Source organism: Tripterygium wilfordii, chromosome 9 (assembly GCF_013401445.1).
Source record: "Tripterygium wilfordii isolate XIE 37 chromosome 9, ASM1340144v1, whole genome shotgun sequence".
Lineage (NCBI taxonomy): Eukaryota > Viridiplantae > Streptophyta > Magnoliopsida > Celastrales > Celastraceae > Tripterygium > Tripterygium wilfordii.
The window spans coordinates 5,782,629-5,807,276 of NC_052240.1; the positions used below are offsets into that span (position 1 = coordinate 5,782,629).

At 35.6% G+C, this 24,648-nt stretch overlaps 3 protein-coding genes across 8 annotated transcripts; 2 read left to right on the forward strand and 1 right to left on the reverse strand.

Moving 5' to 3' along the window:
- Window positions 1–2,764: 2,764 nt before the first annotated feature.
- On the forward strand, window positions 2,765–10,564 carry LOC120005080 (ultraviolet-B receptor UVR8-like). Of its 6 annotated transcripts, none has more exons than XR_005469724.1 (12): window positions 2,765–3,016; window positions 3,888–3,961; window positions 4,060–4,144; window positions 4,298–4,429; window positions 4,519–4,755; window positions 4,879–5,118; window positions 5,446–5,489; window positions 7,389–7,571; window positions 8,455–8,545; window positions 9,069–9,167; window positions 9,271–9,314; window positions 9,547–9,643. XR_005469724.1 is itself a non-coding variant. In XM_038854528.1 (12 exons), exons 1-11 carry the CDS (start codon window positions 2,797–2,799, stop codon window positions 9,667–9,669), a joined length of 1,473 nt encoding a protein of 490 aa, XP_038710456.1. In that variant the 5' UTR covers window positions 2,765–2,796; the 3' UTR covers window positions 9,670–9,708; window positions 10,315–10,564. The 6 variants fall into 6 exon arrangements, 5 of the variants coding, with proteins under 5 accessions (XP_038710456.1, XP_038710455.1, XP_038710459.1 ...); XM_038854528.1 differs by lacking the exon at window positions 9,069–9,167 and adding an exon at window positions 10,315–10,564 and having other exon boundaries at window positions 9,547–9,708; XM_038854527.1 differs by lacking the exon at window positions 9,069–9,167 and having other exon boundaries at window positions 9,547–9,977.
- Window positions 10,565–10,909: 345 nt separating this feature from the next.
- Window positions 10,910–14,031, reverse strand: LOC120006678 (eukaryotic translation initiation factor 3 subunit G-like). The gene is made up of 2 exons (XM_038856811.1): window positions 13,602–14,031; window positions 10,910–11,692 (listed from the first exon to the last, which is right to left on the reverse strand). Exons 1-2 carry the CDS (start codon window positions 13,933–13,935, stop codon window positions 11,148–11,150), a joined length of 879 nt encoding a protein of 292 aa, XP_038712739.1. The 5' UTR covers window positions 13,936–14,031; the 3' UTR covers window positions 10,910–11,147.
- Window positions 14,032–21,671: 7,640 nt separating this feature from the next.
- On the forward strand, window positions 21,672–23,887 carry LOC120005120 (uncharacterized protein At2g39795, mitochondrial-like). Its single transcript, XM_038854591.1, has 3 exons — window positions 21,672–22,082; window positions 22,986–23,326; window positions 23,438–23,887. The coding sequence occupies exons 1-3, from the start codon at window positions 21,822–21,824 to the stop codon at window positions 23,595–23,597; spliced, it is 762 nt and encodes a 253-aa protein (XP_038710519.1). The 5' UTR covers window positions 21,672–21,821; the 3' UTR covers window positions 23,598–23,887.
- The last annotated feature ends 761 nt before the right edge of the window (window positions 23,888–24,648 follow it).

Consider the following 24,648-nt stretch of genomic DNA (forward strand, 5'->3'; position numbering starts at 1 on the left):
ATCATCACATGTTTTGTTTGAACCGTACATTTATCTAGCATATGCTATTCTTTGAAGCTTATCCTTGTTACATTGAACTTACTTGTGATTGGATTATGATGACTTTAGTTTGAATCCAATTTATATTTATTTTGTGCATCTTTGAGCCTTCCTTAGCCAAATTTATTGCCCCCAATAAAGTCCTTCTGATTCATTGAATGAGAATTTTAGTGTGAAGTAAGGTTGGTGGACATGCAAGCATATGACTGCAGGTTATGAGTTCATAAGAGAGTAAACACTACCCTTATACACTTGAGTGAAAATTTTCTTTTATATATTATGTGTGTACCTTTGTGAGGGTGTGTGAAAATAAATGTGTAAACTGAAGTAGTTGTGAGCAGATTTTAGGTTGTGCAATTCTCTACCGGACGTCAACGGTCCATTGAAATAATGAGAGGGTACTTGTAATGCCAATTCTCGATTGAAGTTTTTCAAATGATGCTTAAATGGTTTAAACTTTTTCTTGATTGTTTGCTTGAGGACAAGCAAGGTTGAAGTTTGGGGGATTTTGTTAGGTGTAAAATACACCTATATTTCTGGGCTTAAAGTTATTATTTTTCTATGTTGTTTAGTGCAAAATACTGCCCATATTGGTATTTTTATGAACAGGTACTACTGGAGGGTAAAGCTGGCATTGGACAGAATTTGCAACTTGTTTTGCAACCTATTGCGGCAGCAGAACGCGGGAATTAGTCTACACGTTTATGTTGCTGATGTGGCAAATACAGCTGGGCCAACTTAGGGTTTTAAAGCTATATAAAGGGGCTCATGTGTTAGGGAGAATACACGCTGCAGGGGGTGAAAACAGAAACCTAATTCGGAACAAAGAGAGACTGCAAGAAGGAGGAGAGGAGATATCAAGCTTGGCAGTCCAATTCTTCAGCAAATCTCCACTCTTCCATTGATTCGAACATTGTTAATGAGTATCTTTATGGTTTTTATTATGACTGTGTAGCTAAACTCTTTTCTAACTAGGGTTTGGTAATTCTTCTACCACAAACCTTGTGCACAGATTTAATTGACAATCAGACTACGTTTAATTCTTTGTTCTCTGGATTGATTGCTTATTTCTTATTGTTATGCATGCCTGATCAACATCATAATTTTAGGAATTGTTAGTTAAACATATTCGGCTGACCATGACCCGGTGTTTGACGAAGTAACAAGAACTTGCGTAAGATCCAAGTTTTGGGAACATAGGACATAATTGATTGGGTAATAGACCATTATCCTAGATTGTGCAACTGTCGATTTCCTAGTGCTTATGCTTGTCTTAGGAAACTCTTAGGATAGACCAACCAAGACTCCTTTGATAAGAAAAGATCTTGCAACTAGACCAAAGTCAGGATCGTTGTTTAGGGAAATCTAATTGACTGTAGCTGGACCAAGGCCTTTCAATTGACATTGTTAGACTTTTAAATTGTGTGATTGCATATTAATCTGTGTGCACAGGTGGAGGTAGTTGGCAAGCCAAACCCAAGCTAGTTTTCATTCATTGATATTTAGTCCTATTTTATTGTTAGTTGATATTAGAAGCATCTGAAATTAATTTACACTATTGTTAGTAGTTATAGTTGGTAATTAATACAGTCCTCGTGGATTCGACCCCATTCACTATTATACTGTCAGTCGACACGTACACTTACGAGTGGGATAAACCCATCGGTATTGAGTTGTAAGTATTTCTTGCAATAAAAAGTATCGATCAGTCCCCTCGATCCCTTATTAACTCGCCTCTCCCTTAACTCTACTTTACCTAATCTTTTTTGGGGTTTTTATCTATAAGGACAAAACTTAAAAGTTGTATTCCAACAAGGACAATCGAAAAAAAACTTTAGAAAAAAAGATAAAGTCTAGTAACTTATCAAGATACCCTCCCTCATTCTTCTTCTTCCTCCTTTTTCTTCCTTGCACCACCATATCGACAGTTGCCCGTCCGACCATCATTTTGACAAACGAACTACCAAAATGAAACTCTAGGTCACCCCGATCAAAGCTCAGTCATCACCAACAGTAAAAAATCACTTGAGTCGTCTAAAAAACTTCGTGAAATCACGACCATCGTTTGAAAAAGAGATAGATCCTGCCAATACGGCCGACGCCGACGACCATCAACACCTCCAATCAACTCCATAGACTAAGACGCATCACCATTGAGGTTTTATTGCTTTTTCAAACATTTTTTTTCCATATGAAATCATATCTGAATCTGCAGATATTATATATGTTTCTTATATGATATTAAATTTGTTTGTATCTGTCAATATTATATATATTTTGTATCTTTTAATATTATTATGAAATCGAATATGAATATACAGATATTATATCTGTTTTGGATATATTCTGATATGTTATCAGTTTTGGTTATTTTGGAACTTCAAACAGATAACATTTTAACAAAACAAATAACATTTAGCAAGACAGATAACATTATGATAGATATCAAATTAATCGAAACAGATAACATATCTCATGTAATCTGCAGATCTCACATCAGAGCCAAAAAATCATGAAAATCACCACAGAAACTATCGAAAATAATGATGTGATAACAGATCGAAGGAAAACAATAAGATCTACAAGTCTCGTGGTGAGTATGAGTAGATCTAGTTCGAACACAACAAAAATTAAGATGAAAAATCACTACAAAATGCCCTAGAGCTCTCGAATAAGCCACGAGGGGTAGAGACGAAACTTCCGACAGCGAAGACAAAGCTTCTGTTGTACTTTAGTGTTTTCTTGCGAGAGAGAGACATGAATGGGGAGGGAAGAGGAGAGGAAATGGAGGTGGAGGTGGAGGAGGTTGGGAGGGAGCAGTTGGTTTACATGTGGGGATATCTTCCTGGAGCTTTACCGCAGAGGTCACCGATTTTGTCTCCGGTAGTTATTCGGAGTCCTGCATTCGTGGATTCCACAGGGCATGCGTGGAAGGATGTTTGCGGAGGGGGTTGTGGTTACGCGATGGCGATTTCTGGTGCTTGCTTTTGCTCTTTGATTTTTGTCCTCTCGATTTGGAAGACTTGCAGTAAAAATAATTATTGATTTGATCTGTTCGTGTTTTAAGTGCAATGTTGTTGCTGAATTTACCTCTGTTTGATTTCCGAGAAATGAGAGAAAAATAAGATTTTTACCATATGTTTCAAGTCTCTTTTCTTTCCACGGAGGGTGAAATCAGCCTGAGAAAGCTGTTAATTTTGCTCTTCTTGGTCTAAGACGACTATGATTTCAGATTTCATAATGTATTTAGGTTCATTATTTATCTTTTCTGGGTTACCAAACAGTTGCAAATCAAATGAGCATTTCTTCAGCTCCTCTTGAAATTTTTATTTGATTATTCTCTTTGTTATTTTGCTACAATTATGACTGACGAGATAATGTCTTATTGTCTTCCCCTTTAATTTTCACTTCCAATTTAAAATAATTATCCTTCTCTCATTTTGAAGTGGAGTGTAGTTCTTTGGTTTTTTTGGCACTTTACTCTATCCTTTATATGCCGAATTTGAACGTCATGTAGTGCCTGCAATCGCAAGACAAAATTTATAATAATTGGACCGTCAGATTTGGAGATTTCTGCTTCTGTGAACTTTGTTTGTTTTCATTTTCTAGTAATTTTTTAGGTTTCTTCTTTTAATGAATATGGTGCATAAAATTGCATACTTATGGGAATTTGTCTGTATATACTTTTAAGTCATAGGTTTTGCCTTCTAATTCTTGGTCTACATCAACTTTCCTTTCCTTTCTTTTCCAACTTTAAGGAGGTGTTATGCAATTCAAGCTTCAATCATCCATTTCTATTATTGATTTATATCTAGTTGGGTCTTACTCATGCTTTGTTTCTCAATCAGAGTCTGGAAAACTCATAACGTGGGGTTCAACAGATGATCTAGGTCAAAGCTATATCACATCTGGGAAGCACGGGGTAGTGCAGCACTATGTATCTCTGCCAATTCGTTCTTCTTTTTTGTTTTTCGTACTTGAACTGATCATTTCTTTTATTTTTCCAATTCACTTGTTCAGGAAATCCCAGAGCCTTTCCCTCTTCCAACTGAAGCTTCTATTGTAAGAGCTGCAGCAGGTTGGGCCCATTGCATTGCAGTTACTGGTAATATTGATTTCTTTTTATATGTAATAAAGAAAACATAGCATCTTCAGTATGATGAAGAAAGGAAATTTTATAAGTTTGATTACTAGCTCTGACTGATCAATTGAAAAATATGACTGACAGAGCCCTATACTTTATTTTTGGTATATACAGATAGTAGAGAAGTTTATACTTGGGGATGGAAAGAGTGTATTCCTTCTGGAAAGGTGATTGGCTATCCGTCGACTGGGGCAACATTAGAAAAAGATGCATTTGAAAGCCAAAATGTATTTTCAACAGAACAAGGTGCTTCAGTTCGGCTAGTTTATAAAAAAATGAAAAATTGAGTGTATTTAGTTGTTTTTTTAACTAATTTGATGAAATTTCTATTGTAGTGAGCCCCAAATCACAAGGCTCACGATCCAGCGGTGGAACGTTGACTAGTATTGATAGTAGAGGAGGGGGAGAAGACAGTACAAAGCGAAGGAGAATATCAGCAGCGAAACAAGCAGCTGAAAGCTCATCATCAGGTGATGAAACTCTCTCAGCGTTGCCTTGTCTTGTTGCATTGAACCCTGGTGTGAGGATCACCACTGTTGCTGCTGGCGGGCGGCATACCTTAGCATTGTCAGGTAACCTCTTGATATCTTGGGGCATGATGACCCTTACGAAGACTTATTGTTGGTCTGTCTCCAATGTGCAGATCTTTAACGTAAAGTATTATTCGATGTTTTGTAATCATCTTAAATTTGTAGATGTAGGACAAGTGTGGGGTTGGGGCTATGGAGGTGAAGGGCAGCTTGGTTTAGGCTCTAGGATACGAATGGTGTCCTCTCCACATCCTGTGCCTTGCATCGACCCCTCTTCATACGCGAAAGATAGAACTGCAGCACTTACTTGGGGAAGCATGAGTTCGGAGGGACAGGGTTTTAGGGTTCCTGGAACTTGTGTAAAGGTGATTGCTTGTGGAGGGAGACATAGTGCAGTAATAACAGGTATGAATTTGATAACAATGTTTTAGATTGACTAGATTGTATGTTTCCTTTTGTATTGGATAGAACTTAGCTTACTATAGGATTTCTCTAGTTATATAACTATTTTCTTGTATGGTTCTAAGAGCATGAGGGTGTAGGAGTGAAATTACTAGGTTTACAGTCTAAATGGGAGATTTGGCAGCTAATCTGTGTATAGTATGTAAAGCTGAGCTGTCCAATTAGTTGGATATCTGGTTTGTTTTCTTTTATCTCTTCAGTCCATGTCAGATAAATCTCTATGTATGCTGTCATGGTTTCATGTCCTAATAAAATCTCTTCAATCAACAGATGCTGGAGCGGTCCTTACTTTTGGATGGGGCCTCTATGGACAGGTACTCTGCAATAGCAAGTTATTTTCATTGTAAAATTACATTCTTCATTTCTTTCTTCTTCTATGAATTATTATCTATTGAATAGGGTAGACTTTAGAGATTAATTAGCTGCATGATTGGTCAGGCTCTGGCTTATATTAATCCCTCATGTTATATTCTCCACGAATTAAATTTTTGGAAATTATAGACTTTGATCAATTTTAGGGCTGTAGTTTTAATTATTGTAATATCTTTCTCATTAGTAAGTGTTGGAACTATACGTATGCCAGAGTCTGCTTCTGCCTACTTCTGGTGAATATCATTGGTTATGCTGTACTGAACTAAGTCGGCAACGTGCTCCTCCAATTTGAATTTAATTTTGTCTTTCTAGAAGAATTCAAAATTTGGTTCTGAATTGAGCTAGCAAAATACATTTTGGGGTTTCTCGTTTCTCCCTTTGCTTTAATACCTGTTGCAAAATCTGTCTAATTGACCTACGTGAAGTAACTTGTAAGGTGAAGATGGGACTTTGTTCAAAAGTAATAAGCCATTTGCACTAATTTCTCCATGGTGGAAGTTGTTGTGGGTATTCTTTTATCTTTGTTGGAATAACTTGACTAATGGTTCCAGTTCAAGTCCTAGCTAGTTTAGTCGCATGTGATGACTTGTTTTTTCTCCCATTCGTTATGATGAAAACACGATTTGTGCTTCACTCTTATTTTCCATCAACTAAGTCTGACTTCCATCTGCAACCCACGATCTTTGGACTGGTATTCCATATTTGGACAATCATGTGCTGTGGTTGGCAGAAAAGTGATGCCTGAACGTTTTGGAACATGTGAGAGTTGGAGAAAAGTCATGATATACTGATTTCTATTATTATGTTTTGGCATTAGGATTGAAATGGTATAACATACTGTTGGTGCAATATTAAGAATGGTAGCACAAGTAAGGTTTTTGTGATTTATAAGAAGTCAGAGATACAAATATAATCCTATATTCAGAGTTTCAAATAAATCATCCTTCAATCTTTATGCCCTTTTTGGCACTTAAAACTCATTAATCTTGGGTTCTCTAATGTTTCAGAGTTTCATGTACCTTATTAGTTGCTTCAGTAACTTGCTTGACTAAAATGGTGTAAATATCACCTTATTTGAATTATGTGGTGTGGACTATTCAAGTTGTTTTGCTACCCTAATGCCCCTTTCAAGTTGTTTCTTCTGTTAATGTATTCTAGTGTTACCTCTTTTTTCGGTAAATGTTCTCTACTTATGGGTCCTGGATGGCAGGGAGGGGGAAAAGTTCTCTATTCTGTTACGGTTCTAATTACATTGGGCCATAGTCGTATTTATGCATCTTTACAATACGATTTCCTTCTTAAGAATACACCCGATGCTTGTGCTCAAGCAAACAATGTATCTCACATTGTAAACAGTGGTTTACTAGTAATTTCCTAAGTCCACATCACTCTAGAAGCAATATTTCTCCTTCATTATTCTATACTCAAAGCTTATTCTACTTAAATTCAGTTGAGTTGAAGCACAAGACATGAACTAATTCTCTTGGGTTAACTCATGATGAATGCTTTTTAAACTTGTCAATTCATAGTATACTTTGTTGGAACCTTGTTCTTCTGAATTTATTGGCATGTTCATCTTTTTCAATCCTCATATCCCTCCTGAAACAGGATGGATTTTCTTGACTATTAACCGATATTCAGGATCAATATGTAGGTAAAGTTGAAATTGGTGGAGAAAAAAGCCAGTAAATCAAGATGAAGATCACTCTTGCAAGGGATTATCTACTCTATTCCTTTTACCATTCTCTCATATGTTCTCTTGATCAATTTGGTTGCTTCATATTTTAGTTTGTTATTGCGAATTAGTGAAAATCTTTTTATTGCCTCATTGTTTTGTCAAGTGTGGGCAAGGAAGCACAGATGATGAGTTAAGCCCAACTTGTGTATCTTCCTTACTGGGGATCCAGATAGAAGGTGTTGCAGCAGGATTGTGGCACACTGTCTGCATTTCTGCAGACGGTGATGTGTATGCATTTGGTGGGAATCAGTTTGGTCAATTGGGAACTGGGGGTGATCAAGCTGAGGTAAACTCTTAAAGGCCTGTTAGTTTTTCATAACCAGAATGCGGAATGAAGTAAAATGCATGGTTAAACTAAATTTGTCAGTAAAAATGCATCATGTTTTATACAGGAAAAGTGCCAATTAGAAGTTGGTCATGAGTTACTGCTAGGAATTCTTTCTATTCTATATCGAGTAATTAATGACCATTTCAATTTTATGATCTAAATGAATTTGTGAAACTTTATTTTTCAATAAATACCGACTTAAGCTGTTCATGTTCATGAACTTATTGTTTTCACTTATCTTGTATACACTCTATATTCGACTCATTCACGTTCGGATCATGGATGTTTGGAATCCATATTATGCAAGGAGACATTGCTTTTGCTAATTCGAATTGAAGGGCGACATAAAATTGGTATATTTCAAGCATCATTTCCATAGTTAGCGCATTCTACTAACATATTGCAAGTCCTTTTCCTTTGCAGTGCTGAAACATGATGTTACAAGGACTAGTTTTACTTCTGAAATTTTAGAATTGGCCTGATGACTCTTAGTTTTATCTGCTTTTAAGTTTTAGAGTGGATTGCTAGGTGTATTGTATATAAGCTTTAACATTAAGTTCTAGAAAGAGAGAATGAAACATCACGACTGGGTTTCGGCTAAACCATTTTTCTGTAACTGAAAAAGAAACAATGTACTCAAGTGTTAGTGTTACTGATGATGGTATAATGAGTTGTTTATGATTGTTGTTTCGGCTATACCATTTTTCTGTAACTGAAAAAGAAACAATGTACTCAAGTGTTAGTGTTACTGATGATGGTATAATGAGTTGTTTATGATTGTTTTGATTGGAAAGAAAATGAAACTGACGTTACTATTTATTTTTTAAAATTTCTGAAACAGACTCTCCCTAGGCTCCTGGACACTCCAAATTTGGAAAATTTGCAGGCAAAGGTTATCTCTTGTGGGGCTCGTCACAGTGCTGTACTCACTGGTAGGTTTGTGATGCACTACACACTTCCATTTGTGGCCTTAAGCCCAAGAAAAATACTACTATTGTGGAAAACAACTGCTGAACTTCATGGATTCCTGTGCATGTATGTATTGAATTTGCACGATGCACTTATTGAAGTGCTGAATATCATTGTTTGAGTTCAAAATGTTTTTCTTAGAAAATGTTTTCTGGTATTATCAAGCAACTGAAGGATAACACCACTGTTGGGTGATGTAGTTGGCATCAACAGGTTAAAGCTCAATGCAACTATCTAAGACTTTCATCAGCTTCCATTTTATGGAAGCCCTTGGGTAAGATACCCATAAATAAATTATTTTTCTCTTGTTGATGACAAATCAAATACTGAATACTTCTCCTGTCAAGATAAAAAAAGTTTGCAGTGTGCTTGCAAAATACATATCAATAGCTAATTCAAGACTTGAAAAAAATACCAACAGATGCATATCTTTTATTTGGTTTTGGAGGGTGCCAATCATTTCTTAATGATATTGGTTGGCTTTAGGACCACTTGAAAATCTGTGTTTGAGAGGCTGTAGCAGCGGTAGCCTTGAGATAATGTGACAATGCTTCTTGAGCTGATGGAGGCCAAACGTTTAATTAGGTGTTGTAACAAAGATTAGCATTTCTCTTGCTTTATTAACGTTTGAACCTTTTGTTTTCTCATGCATTAACACGACAACTAAATATGCTTCGCTTTTTTGAAGAGGACGGAAAAGTGTTCTGCTGGGGATGGAACAAGTATGGACAGGTATTGTTCTAACACCGATCATCTACCATATCAAGCCAATTGGGCTTTTGACACCTCACAACATCAAGGAGTATGAATTGAAGCATAGAGCCTCTCTTGCTTCTCCATTACTCCGTAATATAACTCTGCCTTTAATTGATTGGTTTTGCTGATTATATTTTGCTATTCTGGTTTCCAAATGGCGGCACTGCTATTTTAAGATAAACTTACAATTTATGTTCGTTTGAAACAGCTAGGCCTTGGAGACGTGATCGATCGCAAGATTCCCTCCCAGATCACTATTGAGGGTTGTGTCCCAAAAAATATTGCTTGTGGCTGGTGGCACACCCTTCTTCTGGCTGAGTCACCGACATGAGCAGCTGACTTCCTACAAACCCTGGCGCAGTTTTGTTAGGTTTGGCAGTTCTTTCTGTTTATATACAAAGTTATATGTATATATGTATCTGCGAGGTTTGCATATACATATATGCTTGTTCTAATTCTTTCACGGCTGGGGTTCATTGTGCTTTAACATCACAGCAAGAGTAACATAGTGCTTCCCGGATGTACCATATTGGTTAGATCCATTGTGTATATTTTTTATTTGCACATTTTGAATTATCTAATACAATTGAGATATTATAAAGTATTTATGTTAATTCTATTTTGCATTTGGGAAAAAAACAAGACAGTGCAAGTTAATTTGTATTTATGGATTTAGTTATTGGTCGTTTATAGATGGGATACAGATGAAGACTCTTATTATTGTTACTTTATAGGCAGATGTATATATATGTATACATATATACACATATATTGCAATTAGATTGATATTCATCGGAAGGATATTATTACCAGCCAGTGATTTGTAGAAGAGCTTGATAAGTGGTTCTCTTACCGAAAGTCAGTTGGTGGCTGATACTAATTTGTATATGTCGAACGTGATTCAATTCTTAATCGTGATTATAAGAAACAGAGTTTTAATATTGCTGTTGCTGAAATGCTGAATGCTCTTTATCAGGGAGCAATGGTGGTGTAGTTGTTAGCGTGTTCAAGTGTTCAAGTGGAGTGCCCCGTTTTGTGTGCTCATGAAACAGCAGGTGATATGGCACATCTTTCCTTCCCTCTGTAACTCTATCCATCTTTTGCACGCCTCCGGCAGTGCAATGGTCTTCATTATTTTCATTTTGAACACAATCTCAACAAAAGCAACTGAACGAATCAATTCTTTACTGTATACTTCTACACTAGTCATGCTTACTAGATTAGTTTAAAACGATGCTTTTGCCATAAGTTTTTTCAGTGTTTGTGCTGGTAAGGGTCAATGGTTTGCCGTTGGGTATTTTGTGGATTTGGATCACTGTCTCTGATTAGTGAGAGTTTAATTTGGATTTTTTGTATCTTGCAATGGTGTTGTTCAGTGCTCTACTACTCTGGGTTTTTCGTGTTTATATTTCCATGGTTTATGGAAATTTGTTGCTGGTGTTAATGAACCCCGAAAAATCACTCGATCACGGACTAGTGATAGATGACAACGATGATATGATTACAATTTACAACCCTAGAGAGAGTAGTACTTAGGATTTAGGAGGCAGGAGAGAGGAGAGAGGAATTAATAGTTTAATTTTGGCCATGTGAACATGGCTGTACTTCAAAAAAATGCTATAATTCCACAACATATTGAACAAAACAATAAAATTAAACTACCAAATACATTTAAATAATTCATTGCCGAAGAAACTCAAACGCAAGGCCCTTGCATATAATGAAACCAAGAGTTACAAACCTCACTTGCCAGCATGATATACTGGATTGGAAATCTAGGAAACTAAAAGGCTAGTCCCACCATATTCCCTAACTTGCTCTCGGGGCGGCCCACTCAACACGGAGGATGAGATTGTCGTAACCATATCCATTAAGCTTGTTGATAGCCCTCTCAGCGTCCTCCTTGTTTACGAAGTTGACAAAACCAAAACCCCTACTCATACCAGTTTTCTGATCAATAGCTACATATACCCGACTGACTGGGCCAAATGTGTGGAATAGTTCATGCAAATCGGGCTCACGGGTGTCTTCTGATAAATTGGTGACCCTCACAGAGTTTTCTTCATTTCTCCTCCTCATATCTGACCCCACAGTTCTCTCAGCACCAGCTCTCATGCTTGGAGGAACATATGTTGACGTTCCCTTGGTCCCAGCAGAAGCGGTAAGAGAAGTCTCTGATGCAGCCGGTTTATCAATGAAAGCCTCTGTCGGTTGAGCAAGATCCTTGTATGGGCAACGAGATGTCCAGTGATCACCTTTCTTACCACAAGTCCTACATACCATTAGAACTGTCCCTCCCTTGCTGAGTTGAGCCAAGCTGTCACCAGCTACCTTGGTTTCTTCTTGCTTGCTACCTATTGGCAACAACACCAACATTCAACAAAAAAAAAAAAAAAGCAACCAAAAACTTAACAGACATAATACAAGCTGGCTGATAATTCAAAAATCCATTGCTTCTCGACAAGAAAATGAGCTCCAAACAAGATAACTAAAGACGAAAGAATAGAAAATAAAAGAGCTTCTGTTGGAAAGAATCTTCGTTGTGAAACTGTAGAGATGAATGGCTCACTATTAATTATATTTGGATATGACATTTTGACATAGGTAATTGCATTACTAGATGTCATTGCTTCACTATATTAAAGTTGTTGACCCCCTTGCTACCATCATTTAGTACCTTTTCTCATACAAAAAGTAGTAGAAATGTAGTTAACAGCCTGGAAGCCAGACTGTAATTCTGCTTCACAAATAGAGGCTACCAAAATCATTGCTCTTGGCGAGCTTACTGACCATTCACATAGAATAGCCATGTGGCCGATATGTGACTGGCTAATTAGCCACCGTATTTAAATAATAAATCAAATAGGTATCAAAAGCAGAACAGCCTTACGATTAAGTCAAAACTCAAAATAGACAAGAAACTTAAGGTAAGGGGCATGACTTTTCAAAAACGGAAACATGCAAATTAGGCACACAAGTATACTGACATCTGACTAACTTCATTATCAAATCAAATATAAGCAAGTACTAGAAGAAAAAGCACTAAAGATAAACTAGGGTTGCTGGAAATTTTTGACAGAAATAAAACACGTTATTTTAGAGCAAAAAGAAACCATGCCCCTCACATATTTCAAAACTGTAGAGAATATGCTGGAAAGTACTCAACTTAGAAAATACAAACAAATGCATATTTTTTAGTTCCCAAGATATCATTGCATAGCATGATAAAATAGTCAGAAAAGGTGAAGTGAACATTATTCACATTATACACTAGCCAAAACCACTAGAAATAGTTTAATTACTCTCCAGAACAAAAACATACTAACAGAATCTGTTTCCAGTTTCAACAATTGCAAACTGTAAACTTATCTTAAATCAAACTAAACTAAGCATTTTGTAGAAGCACATGATAAGTGTTCAAACAAAAATATACAACAGAACAAATTTATGTAGTTCTTAATAAGAGAATTTGAAGTCACACTGCTGTGAATGGACCATTTAACTCGGAAGCTTGATCCAAAAGAAATATCCCCAAAGAAAACACAAGTACAGGCTAGTATGGACCCAGAGGTAGATGTAGAGTTGCAGGAGTGCAACCACTAATCAAATATTCAGGGTAATCAATATGACTCTGTGCATAACATTGAAATCTTCTTAGCAGGTGTCAAAAAAAGTCAGATCACTCTCTTAAGTTATGCTGCTTGTGCATAGACAGAAATTGGTACGTAGACATGTCCAAACAAAATCTCATTATTAACGCCCAATACTATTAGCTGCCCCAAAAAGACTCGAAATCATTGGGGGAAAAAATCAAGAATGTCACAAAGACAGGATAACAACACTCTCCAACATAATAGGCAAGCGGAATCGACCATAGACCAATTTGAATACACCCAGAATAGAGTATTGAATAGACCCAGAATTCTAAGCTTAGTTTCATTTTCTATCTTACGCTATTAAAAATAATGAATATTATATCATCATAGCTAATATCCACATTGCTGAGACCTAAGTTTTCAATCCATTGTCATTATAATTTCTTTGATTCCCAAAATAATGTGTTTCCTCATTAAATTTAAAAAAAAAAATTTGTTTCCTCCTAAAATTTATACTTCAATTTCAATAAAAAAGACTGTTGATTATTAGAAACTTCTGATATCAACGCACCTAAAATACGTAATAAAAAACAATCAACTCCAATTCTTTAGTCCATTCACACTCATCAATATATAAAGAGTATCAATATGTATGAGAGAGACGAACCAGGGGCTCTAGGCCTTTCAAGAAGGATCTCCTCAGTGGAGACCATGGTAAGCCTGCTACCAACATCCTCATGGACAGCGTCACCAAACTTGGGCCAATTGCGGCGCTCTATCGCTCTCTTGCTCAGGTGAGCCTTGGCGAGCTTGCGGACTCGGGAGGTTGTGGTTATTTTGATCTTATTTCCAGCGTCGTCAAACTTGTATTCAATAACCCTCTTGATTCCATTCTCATCGGGGCCGATTACCTGCTTAGGAGGCAACAGAAAATCGAGATCCTCTCCGTCGTCCTCTTCCAACTCTCCCCACCGCATTCTCGGCGCCACGTCGAGTGCCATACTTTCAGAGAAAAAAAAACTGAGATCTTCTAGTGAGGGGCGGCGGCTCTAGGGGTTCGTCGGCAAGATATGAGAAGAGAATGTAGTAGAGGAGATGTCGGATGTGGGTTGCGGAGTCATAGACTGAGAGGATCCTAGTGGGCCGCCCGTGAGTCGGGGTTCATAATGGGCTTAAGGGCACAAATATGGGCTAAATATGAGCAAGCCAAAAGACTCAGCTATAACAAAGACTCAGCTATAACAAATAACTCACTTTTCTTTCCCTTTTTACTGTTGAAAAATTCTCCTATGCAAATTTAAAATTACACCACTTTATGAAGTTGTGAATGATTGAAATGACAAATGAATCACACTACTTTAGGTCTTATATGTTTCAAATCAATGATGAAAATAATGGTGTATATTTTATGTGCGCATGGGAGAATTCATACTTTATTGATAATTTTTAAATAATCAAATCAACACATTATTTCTAAATATTGGCATATGTTGTAAAGTATTGATATGGTGCTTCACTTAGGTGCCCTCACGGACAAGCGGTACCAGAAGAGCACCATAGTTATTGGCCTCAATGGCATCACGTTGTAACTAAAAATGATTGAAAATTTGTAACATATAAACACGTTCTTTCTTGGTTTACGAGTTATCGTCGGGACGTATAGTTTTATCTATTACACATTTAAAAGATAATGATTGAATTCTCATGTTTAAAAAATAAAAAGAAAAGATAAACACATTCTTTTTACGAAAATGACATATAGTCCACTCTTTCTTTTATCTCAGGATTCGTTGTCCAAAATTTATTGTTTTAATATAGATTCTATTGTTTTTTAAAACACAATTTAAAATTCATTATTTCAGTTCTGAATTATTTGTTTTTGAAATTTCACTGAAAAAAAAAAACAATGGAATTAAGAAATTCCATTGAAAAAAATAATGGAATTAAAATTTATCAAATAAAACTCATCGACAATGGATCTTATTAGAAAAAATTATATGTGTTGATTCTGAATATGTAATTTTTAAAAAAAATTTAACATGTATTTTGAGAGTTAAAACGATTTAAAATTTTCTTTAAGAGACTTGGGCTACCACTATATGGGCTACCTAGCACTACTATTCTTTCTAAATATTGAGATGAGTTATAAAGTGTTAATGTGTACGTGAGACTTAAGTTTCTCAAAAAAATCATGGTTAGTTGAACATATAATCCCCAAGCATGAGTGGAGTCAGAAAATGATATTAACGTGTGATAATATTAAGATAATATTAAAATAATATCATTTAAGGCTAATTACAACAATACAACTTATTGAGATGATATTGTTGATCGATCAACATTTATCTTGATGTTTGATCTCCTAAAGTAATTCAAAAGGTTAACATAAATAAATCATATTTTTTGAACAGAGGGTAGGGGTTAATTAATCAACATTTATCTTGATGTTTGATCTCCTAAAGTAATTCAAAAGGTTAACATAAATAAATAATATTTTTTGAACAGAGGGTAGGGGTTAATTAGTTTCATGATAAATCATTGAAATATAAGTGAAAATGATAATTTGAATTTTTATCTTATAAAACTTCAACATAGTCAAAAGTCCATGACTCACTGAAACAGGTCATGTTGAAGAATATATGAAAATACAATGCATCAAGTTAGGGCAAAGTCATTTTCATTTAATATTTTTCTCATCATCCAATAGTTGTAAACCAATTGTCAAGCAATGTCTAGCTTTCCCAAGGGTCGAAGGCTATGCGATATATCACCGAATCATAACAAGCAAGTGACAAGACCAAACCTAAATACATAGATTGTCTTCAGGAATGGGATAGAAAAAATCACTAGATTATTACTTGGATTCGCAACACTTGTGCTCACTCCATCAGTCTTCAGTTTGGCAAATTATCAACTACCAAAGCTCTTTGGGATTTTTTTTGGAAGAAACACTATACTACCTCTTATTTTTTCATCAATACCAACTTTTGACCACTTTTCATTACATGAATCAACATCCTGGATAAGACATTAATAGTTTCCTCTTTGAGATGTACTATGTGTTGGATATTTTCAAAGTATAAAGAGTTTTTATTTTGAATAAAGGAAGAAAAGTGTAGAGAAGGTTGCGAGATGCAATGGGTTGTGATCCATCCGAATGGACATGACTCTTCGTCATGATTAGTCATGTCTCATCCAAAGGGGTATGGATTGTGACTCTTGCGAATGGACATGACACATATTTGAAATGGGTTGTGTACCATTTGAAAGGTGCATCATTGGCTATATATAGCTCATGGATTTGTCAACCAAAAATATAACTTGACATCATTTGAAAGAATGACCTTTTTATCAAAAGTTTATGTGTGTTGTGTGTCCAATTATTCGAAAAGGATCACTAATTCAAAGTTCGTCTATTATGTCATCCTAAATAACCTTGACATACATACACTACATGAAGGTTCAAGTCCCAAAAAATTCACTGAATAACTATCAAGATCGATGACATCTGATTCTGTTCTTAATGTTGGGGTGAAGCTATACTTACTCCTATCTATGCAATAAATCATGGTCCCTCTCCCACTACTAACAATCAATCACCCTACGAGCATCTATATAATCATCATCCAAATTAAATTCACTTGAAATATTTTGGTATGTTTATTTTTTTCCTACTTCAACCACATGAGCGTACAATATTAGAGTCTGGTGCATGCTTATGTTCATTTTTTGGGTATGATATTGAACATAAAGGCTATCGTTGTTAGGATCCTTACTCAAAGCATCTTCGTGTATTCTGCCATGTTGTCTTCTTGGAACACAAGATGTTCTCCTATATGTTCAAATTTCATCTCTTGCGCACTACTACACCTCTTCTCTTTATTCACCCCTGCATAAATTTGTTTCCTAATTCTTCTTCTAGTAAGACATGTTTAATCCCTTTTTCTGATCAAACATCCCTATCTACCACATACATATATACCTCCACTTAGTCATCCACCTTTCCTAGAAACACATCTTGCCTTCAAATGATGCCTATTCGTCGGATGGATCTACTCCAGCACCTCGCCGTAGCGATCGGGTAAAAACTCCTATTATTTATCTTAATGACTATGTTATATTTTCAATCATTCTCTCTTTCATGAGCCTCAATCTTACCAAGAGACCAGTTTTAACCCTCTTTGGCAGAAAGTAATGAATGATGAACTGCACACACTTGACCGAATTAACATATAGACTTTGGTGGACTTACCAAATAGAAAATATAATATGGGCTGTAAGTGGGTATATAAAATCAAAACACTATGATTTAATGCAATTCAGCTACACAAAATAATTATGTTATTTCAAATTTGACCTTATTGACTTAAACTAATTGTTTTTCCTTGAAGTTTGGTGTTTTAAAGTAACAAGGCTAATTTTGAAATACATCAACAAAATTAGTAATTAATGAAGAAAAGTGACACTAGTTTTGGGACAGCCCAAAATAGAAAGATGGACAAGCAAAATGATGTGGAGGGAGTATCTCTTTAATAGATTAAGACTTATATATCTTATGAAGTTGTGAAAATCGTCGAAACTCCTACATAAAACAGATCCAAGCCTTTCGTTGCTTCTAAGTCTCACTTACATATGCAAATTGGTTGGAGAAGAGTGTTGGCTTTAGACTGCTTTTGATAGAGTGGATCACTTGTTGGTAGGCGACCAAATGACATCATCTCAGTTGAAGTCTTGGGTAGGTGTCAAAGCATGTGCAGCTAACGAACTTGTTGTGTTGTCGAAACATACGCGAAATTATAGATGTACTAAGGTGTTTGCAAGTGAGTAAGAAACCTTTGTTATCTTTATTCATATAGTGGATATTGTTTTGAAGATTGGTCGCTTGATAGATTCGAGATTTTTTTTCCTAATTGGGCGTCCTCGTTAAAATTGTGTCTTGTTTATTGTTTCTTATCATGGATGTTTTCATATAATTTGACTAACTGTTCTTGGGAAAGAACACACACGAACTCTCAGCTACCTTGTATTATGAATGAAACATTGTGTTGTCGATAGAGAAACCGAGAGAAAATCCATTCACAATCATTGATCGAAAAAAAAGTACCGGGGCTCAATCAACCTTTATTGCAAAATAAATGTTCTATTTTGTGACATATCCCTTAATACTCTCTTACTCCTGCATGAGTTACTTTTACCTAGATTCACTTTGATCATATCAATAAAGTTAAAAGTGACAAAAAAAATTATGATGTATATATTTATTTATATTAAAATAAATCAAAAACAACAACAAAGACCCACTTGACAACTGATGCTCTTTATTGTTCTTTATTCACTTCAATCTCTCGAATGGGTTCGAGAGATTTACGGCCGGCACAGTCACTACTATTCAGATCCAAAGAAATTATATTTGCCTCCACAAACTTTGCTAAGGGTGGAATTTAACGAGTAACCCAATATGATAATTTGATGGCTCGGGACCCGGTAACCCTTAATGGGGTTATCGATCGAGTGTCCCACCTATTGAAAAACATTGCGTCGAGTCAAACCTAGGACCCGGCCCGATATACACCTCTCAATTTAGCGGATATAAATTATTTACAATGCATATAAATTTATCTGCATTATATATAATTTACCTGCAGTGAAAATAAATTCCAATACATAATGGCTATAACAAAACCACAACAAATCATGCAAATAAATTACAATGTATACTACCATAACAAAATCACAACAGATAATGCACATAAGTTAATACAACTCCGATGCATAAACTTTGAGTTTTGAGTCAACATCTAAAACGTTCGAATCTTAAAATATCTACCAAATACAATTCTTTGGATGTTAGAGTCTTCTTTCAAAAGCCTAAAAAATTATCTCAATCGGAGCTCAAACGAGTGAGTTATGATTGTCTGAATACACTGATGTCCAAAACACAACTCCGATGCGCAAACTTTGAGCCTTGATTTGACTTCTAAAATGTCAAATATTCAAATACGTATTAGACACAAATTTGTCGCTCTTAAAGTGTTCTTTCAAATGCCACAAAAATTGTCTCAATCAAAACTCAAACGAATAGCTTAGAGTCGTCCGAAGACACAAATGTCAAAAACACAACTCCGATATGCAAACTTTGAGCATTGATTTGACATTTAAAATGTTTAAATCTTCAAAAATATATTAAACACAATCTAAACACGCTAACGTCTGAAACACAACTTGATGTGTGAACTTTGAGCCTCTATTTGACCTTTAAAATGTTCGAATCTCCAAAAATATATTAGAAACAGTTCTATGGGTTTTTGAGTCTTCTTTCGAACGCCATAAAAATTGTTTCGATCAGAGCTCAAACGAGTGAGTTATAGATGTCCAATCACACTGTCATTAGGAAAAAAAGTACTTAATTGTTTGAAATTTAAAAATAAAACAAGAGTTAAGGGTAGTATGGTCAATAAAAAATATTTTAAATAATTTGTACTTAATAGAATAAGGACAATGCTAGAGACCCCAAAAGTCCCACAAATCTATGTGGCATTAAAATAACCATTAATTAAAAACATACATGTAGGACTTACTTCACATCTAACACTCCACACTAAATGGGGGACTTTTGGGGTCACTTTTTGGGGGTCTCAAGCATTATCTATAGAACAAATACTAATGCTAGGGAGCCAAACTTTATGTAGCCCAACCCATCTCAAGTCTATGTGGCAAGATGATTGGGCAAATTTAAAAATGAACGATTTTCGAAGCGTGCTTAGTAAACCGAAATCCATTGTCTTGAATCAATAGAATATATTTATTTCATAAATCAATGGAATACCTAAATCCATTGATTTATATCAATGGAACACCTAAGTCCACTAATTTAGATCAATGAAATAACAAATCCGTTGATTTAAATAAATGGATTACTAAATCCACTAATTTAAATCAGTTAAATAATTAAATTTATATATTTAAATCAATAGAATAATGTAATTCACTATTTAAATTAGTGGAATAGGTAAATCCATTATTCTAATTTCAAGAATTGATCTCAAAAACTTTACGTAAACGATCTCAGAACAACAAGTGATTCCATTGACTTCAGTGAAATCCCCTGATCAAGAATATCTTTATTCCGTTGATATAAATCAATGGAATAGCTAAATCCATTGATTTAAATCAATTGAATTACTAAATCTATTGATTTAAATCAATGAAATAACTAAATCCATTGTTTTAAGTGCTTCCATCTCCAAGTCGAAGAAATCCATGTGAGTGAGGAAGTATAGGTAAAAGAAAAATTATATAGTTTTAACTTTCAATCAATGCAATTCCAACGGCATGCTCCAAAAAGTTTTGGTTGGTCACGACTTCAAGGCGAGATTTCGGTGAAGTAGATGGTTGTTGATAGTAAATGAAGGTTGGGTATGATTCATGGTGCTTCGACGCTTCAGTTCTGTGGATCGATGGCCGAACAGTCGACTTTAGGTTCTGGCAGTGAAGAGAGAGAAAAAGAGAGAGAGAAAGAAAGAGGGGGATGGGGGAGAATTAGTATTTGTGTGAAGTTTTCAAATTTTAAAATTTGTCCACATAAGATTGTTGACATGGACATGCCACATATGTGCCTTATAGATGGGATAGGCTAGGCTACCAAGGTGTTGGGTTCTTTAGCATTTTTGGAAAATAAATCTTATTTATTTATGGTAGGGCTGTTACTGGTATGGTAAATTATCCATTGGTATACCATTATAGACGAATTGGTTACCGAAAATAGCAAAAAATTGGTATACCGTTACCAATTGTTTGGTACGGTAAATTTACCGATGATTTCGGTAACGGTAATGGTAAGCAAAGTTCAAAACCGGTAAATTTCCCGATTACCGACATATATATTAAATATATATTAATATTATTTTTAGTTTTAGTTTTATTTAATTATGACCATTAAATTGATCTAATTTAATCTAGACCATTGATTATTTTTAGGGTTATCATTTATATATCATTCGTAGCAATTTCATTAACTTTAAAGCAGTGTTTGTTACATAACAAAATGATTTGTTGGTATTGATTACATGCTTTTCTTCTCCCTTTCGATTATGATCTTTTATCTTTATTTATCTTGTTTCTTCTGGCTTTCTTGTTGTGGAGTTTAAAACACTTCGGATACTAAAAATATTAGAAATTAATGAAATGAAAGATTTTCCGTTATAGATTGTTGGAATAATGTTATGTGAATTCTCCTTTCTTTTTTTCTCCGATTGATAGGTCTTTTCTCTTATTCACATGTAGTACAATGATCCTTCTCATTAATCTATAATTTTTATTATTGGTATTGTAGGCAAGATGAAAGTGGTGTAGTCTCATACAATGACTATTAACCACAATGCTACTTGATGCATTTTTTTTCTTCTCTTTTTTAAATAGGTTTTAAGAATTGGTAAATTTATCAATTACCGACTTACCTTTACCGATCGATCGGTATACCGACCATCGGTATACCGACTCTTCCTGTAACGGTAACGGTAACATTGTTTGAGTTATCGAAAGAATTGGTATGGTAATGGTATTCCGTGTTTGGTAAAGGTAACCGTACCAATAATAGCCCTAATTTATGGATCTTACGGGTTGAAAAAAATTAGAATGTGCCTTCTGGAATAAAATTTAATTTTCGATAACTATTGCTAATTAACCAAAAACAATTGGATGGATTGAAGATTATATACACCTCCTTTTTTCTAATTAACACTTACTCCACCTACTTAACCTTACTCGCTAACTCTCTAAAACATCAATAAACATCAAGCAAGCCTAGAAGGCCCATCGACGATCGAAGACCTGATTGTTAAGCCCTAGAAAGACCCTTGCCGCTAAACCCCAATTTTCCTTTCCAATCATGGCCTTCGCTTCCATTATCCGGAGATCAGCCTCCACAGTCGCTCCAATCGTGACTCGACTGGCGCGGGGCCAGCGAAGCTTCGGTTCGGCTCTTTTTACGGCCCTGAACCACCATGTCAATATTTCTCGCGAACACTCTGTTTCATTTCCATCCTACTATTCTACGGCAGCTGCTAAGAAGCCGAGCAACACTGAATCTCTTCTCCGAGTTATTGAGGCTGAGATACAGTGCGCCCGGGAGACCGACGATCATGATCGGGTAAGGAATTGTGTCTGCTTTCGCGTTTTCTTTATTTGGTTGGTGTTATAAGTATAAGAAAATGAAAGTTCGTTAATTTTAATCACCTTTTGGTGTCAAGTTTACAGGCAAAAGAAAGGAAGAAGCTCTTTTTCCTGGAAACTTATGCTTGTATATTTTGTTTGTTCTGGGCAAAAATGATGGGATACAGGATGATTTAGTTGTTTCATTTGCGATTCATCTTTGCCTAACTTGCGTGCTGGGGTTTCTTTTTCTTTTTCTTTTTTTCTCTCTTTGATATTATTTAATTTTCTTACCCTTGTATTGAGAAAGTTACCTATGACCGTAGAATCCTCAACCCCATGAGGCCACCTAAAGGTGTTGAAGAAATTTATGTTATTACACCTTCTCTGACTAGTCTCTTTAGGGTTTTCATTTTTTTATTTATTATTTTAGGTTTGGCACCCAACCCAAGTCCTATCTTTGCTGCAATTTGTCTGTCATGTTGGTCCTGGTAGTAATGAGAAGACAATGCCATTGAATGTGTTGAGCAGAACTGGTGAACATCAGGACATGGCACCGAACTCATTATATCCTCTTATTTGTCCAAATAGCTTGTATATTCCCTTAGTAGTATATGGGTTCGTTGAAGGATCCTGAAGTCAAGGTTCTGTCAGTTTCCTCTTCTGAGAAAATTGGCAAAGCCAGGCCACGCCTGTCTCTTAAAATTCTTCATGATATTATTTTTATAAGATGAGGTGAAGATTCATCGGGACCGAGCTGATGCTAATTAAATGTTGTTTCCCCTTCTTGTCATACAATTAAGCTTGGTTGGATTATGGAAGATTTATTACAATTGTTTGAGTTTGCTTACCATCTAAACAAATTATCAGTATCTTTACATTGTCTTCATTTGTTTGGTAGGTTGAGGAGATTCCTAAAGGCTTCCCTTTCAAGATTGAAGATAATCCTGGAGAACAGATTGTAACACTGACAAGAGAGTATGAGGGTGAGATGATAAAAGTCTTAGTACAAATGCCTGGTCTCGTTACTGGAGAAAATAATGACATAGGTGATGATGATGATGACAATCAGAAGGCCAATCAATCTAGTGTTCCACTGGTTGTTACCATCTCTAAGAAGAGTGGTCTTGCACTGGAATTCAACTGTGTTGCTTACCCTGATGAGATTGCTATTGATGGCTTGTCAGTTAGACATCCAGAAAATTCTGAGGATCAGTTTGCTTATGAGGGGCCTGACTTCCAGTAAGCTTATCATTTCACTGCTTTTGCTATCGCGATCTTCGTTTTCTTCAAAAATATGTGTGTGTACATATGTACCGCTTGACCGAATTATTTTATTTTAATGTCTTGCAGTGATTTGGATGAGAATCTGAGGAAGGCCTTCCTCAAGTATTTGGAGATCAGAGGAATAAAATCCAGCACAACCAATTTCCTACACGAGTACATGATCAACAAAGACAGTCGAGAATACTTGTTTTGGTTGAACAACTTTAAGAAGTTCATTGAAGCATAAATTTGTGGTTCCTATAGAGTCCTAGTGGAGAATTGCTACAGTTTATGCGCTTTCTCTTGTGTTAGTAATGACGCAACCAAATCGCACCACTACTGAATTACTATAATGATGAAGTTTATTGAAGTCCCAAGTCCCAAGTTTTTGTTTAATGGCAGATAGTGAAATGGGAAGTAGTTTGAGGTTGCTCTACTATTTGTGTTCAACTGCAATACTTGTCTGGATCAATTTGTTGATTGCTTTGGTAAAAGGGTTTTCTTTATATGTTATTTTGTTTCTGCCACATTGGCCTCTCCCCCTGTTCCTAATTGGATGCACTAATTGGAACCCCCTCCCTATAACTCTATACAGATACCCTATCCCATCTTATCAATCAATCAAATAATTTGTACATTTTGCATGTGCCTCATGTATAAAAGATGTGTAAACGAGACTCGTCGAATGGAAAGATTGATTACTATTCATGATCATGTCATTACTATTCATGAGCATGATGTTACTATTGGCCTAAACCCTACGAGAATCTAGATAGTCTATCTCCTCTCTCTCAACAATAACTTTCACCTCGAGGCTATATTTTTTACCACCTTTAATCTATCACGGTTTCATTCACATCATATCCACCTATATAAGCTGCTTTAAACACACTTCAAATCGTGAAAAAAAGGGACAACAGTAGCTTATAGAGCCTCCCCAGCAGTCGGAAGAAGTGAATTTGAAAGAGCGACGCCAACAACAACGCCAACAGCAAAAGCCGTAAGTCTGACAATAGCTCCAGCTACCTTCTTTTTTTTTTTTTGACAATTCATGGACAAGTTTTTTGTTTTACATTTATGCTATAATTGATATCTTGAGGCAATGTTTATATGATAAATGTCACGTCTTTGTTCATGTGTTCTTTTTATTGTGGATGGTTAAAGTGCAGCCGAGATCTATTGTGGATATGGATTACTTGAGCGATCTTTTCGACTGTCACTTGCCAAGAAGTTCAAGTGAATATGTAAATACAGATACTTATTAAATATTTTTTATTTAGTGTATTTTAAGTAAATAT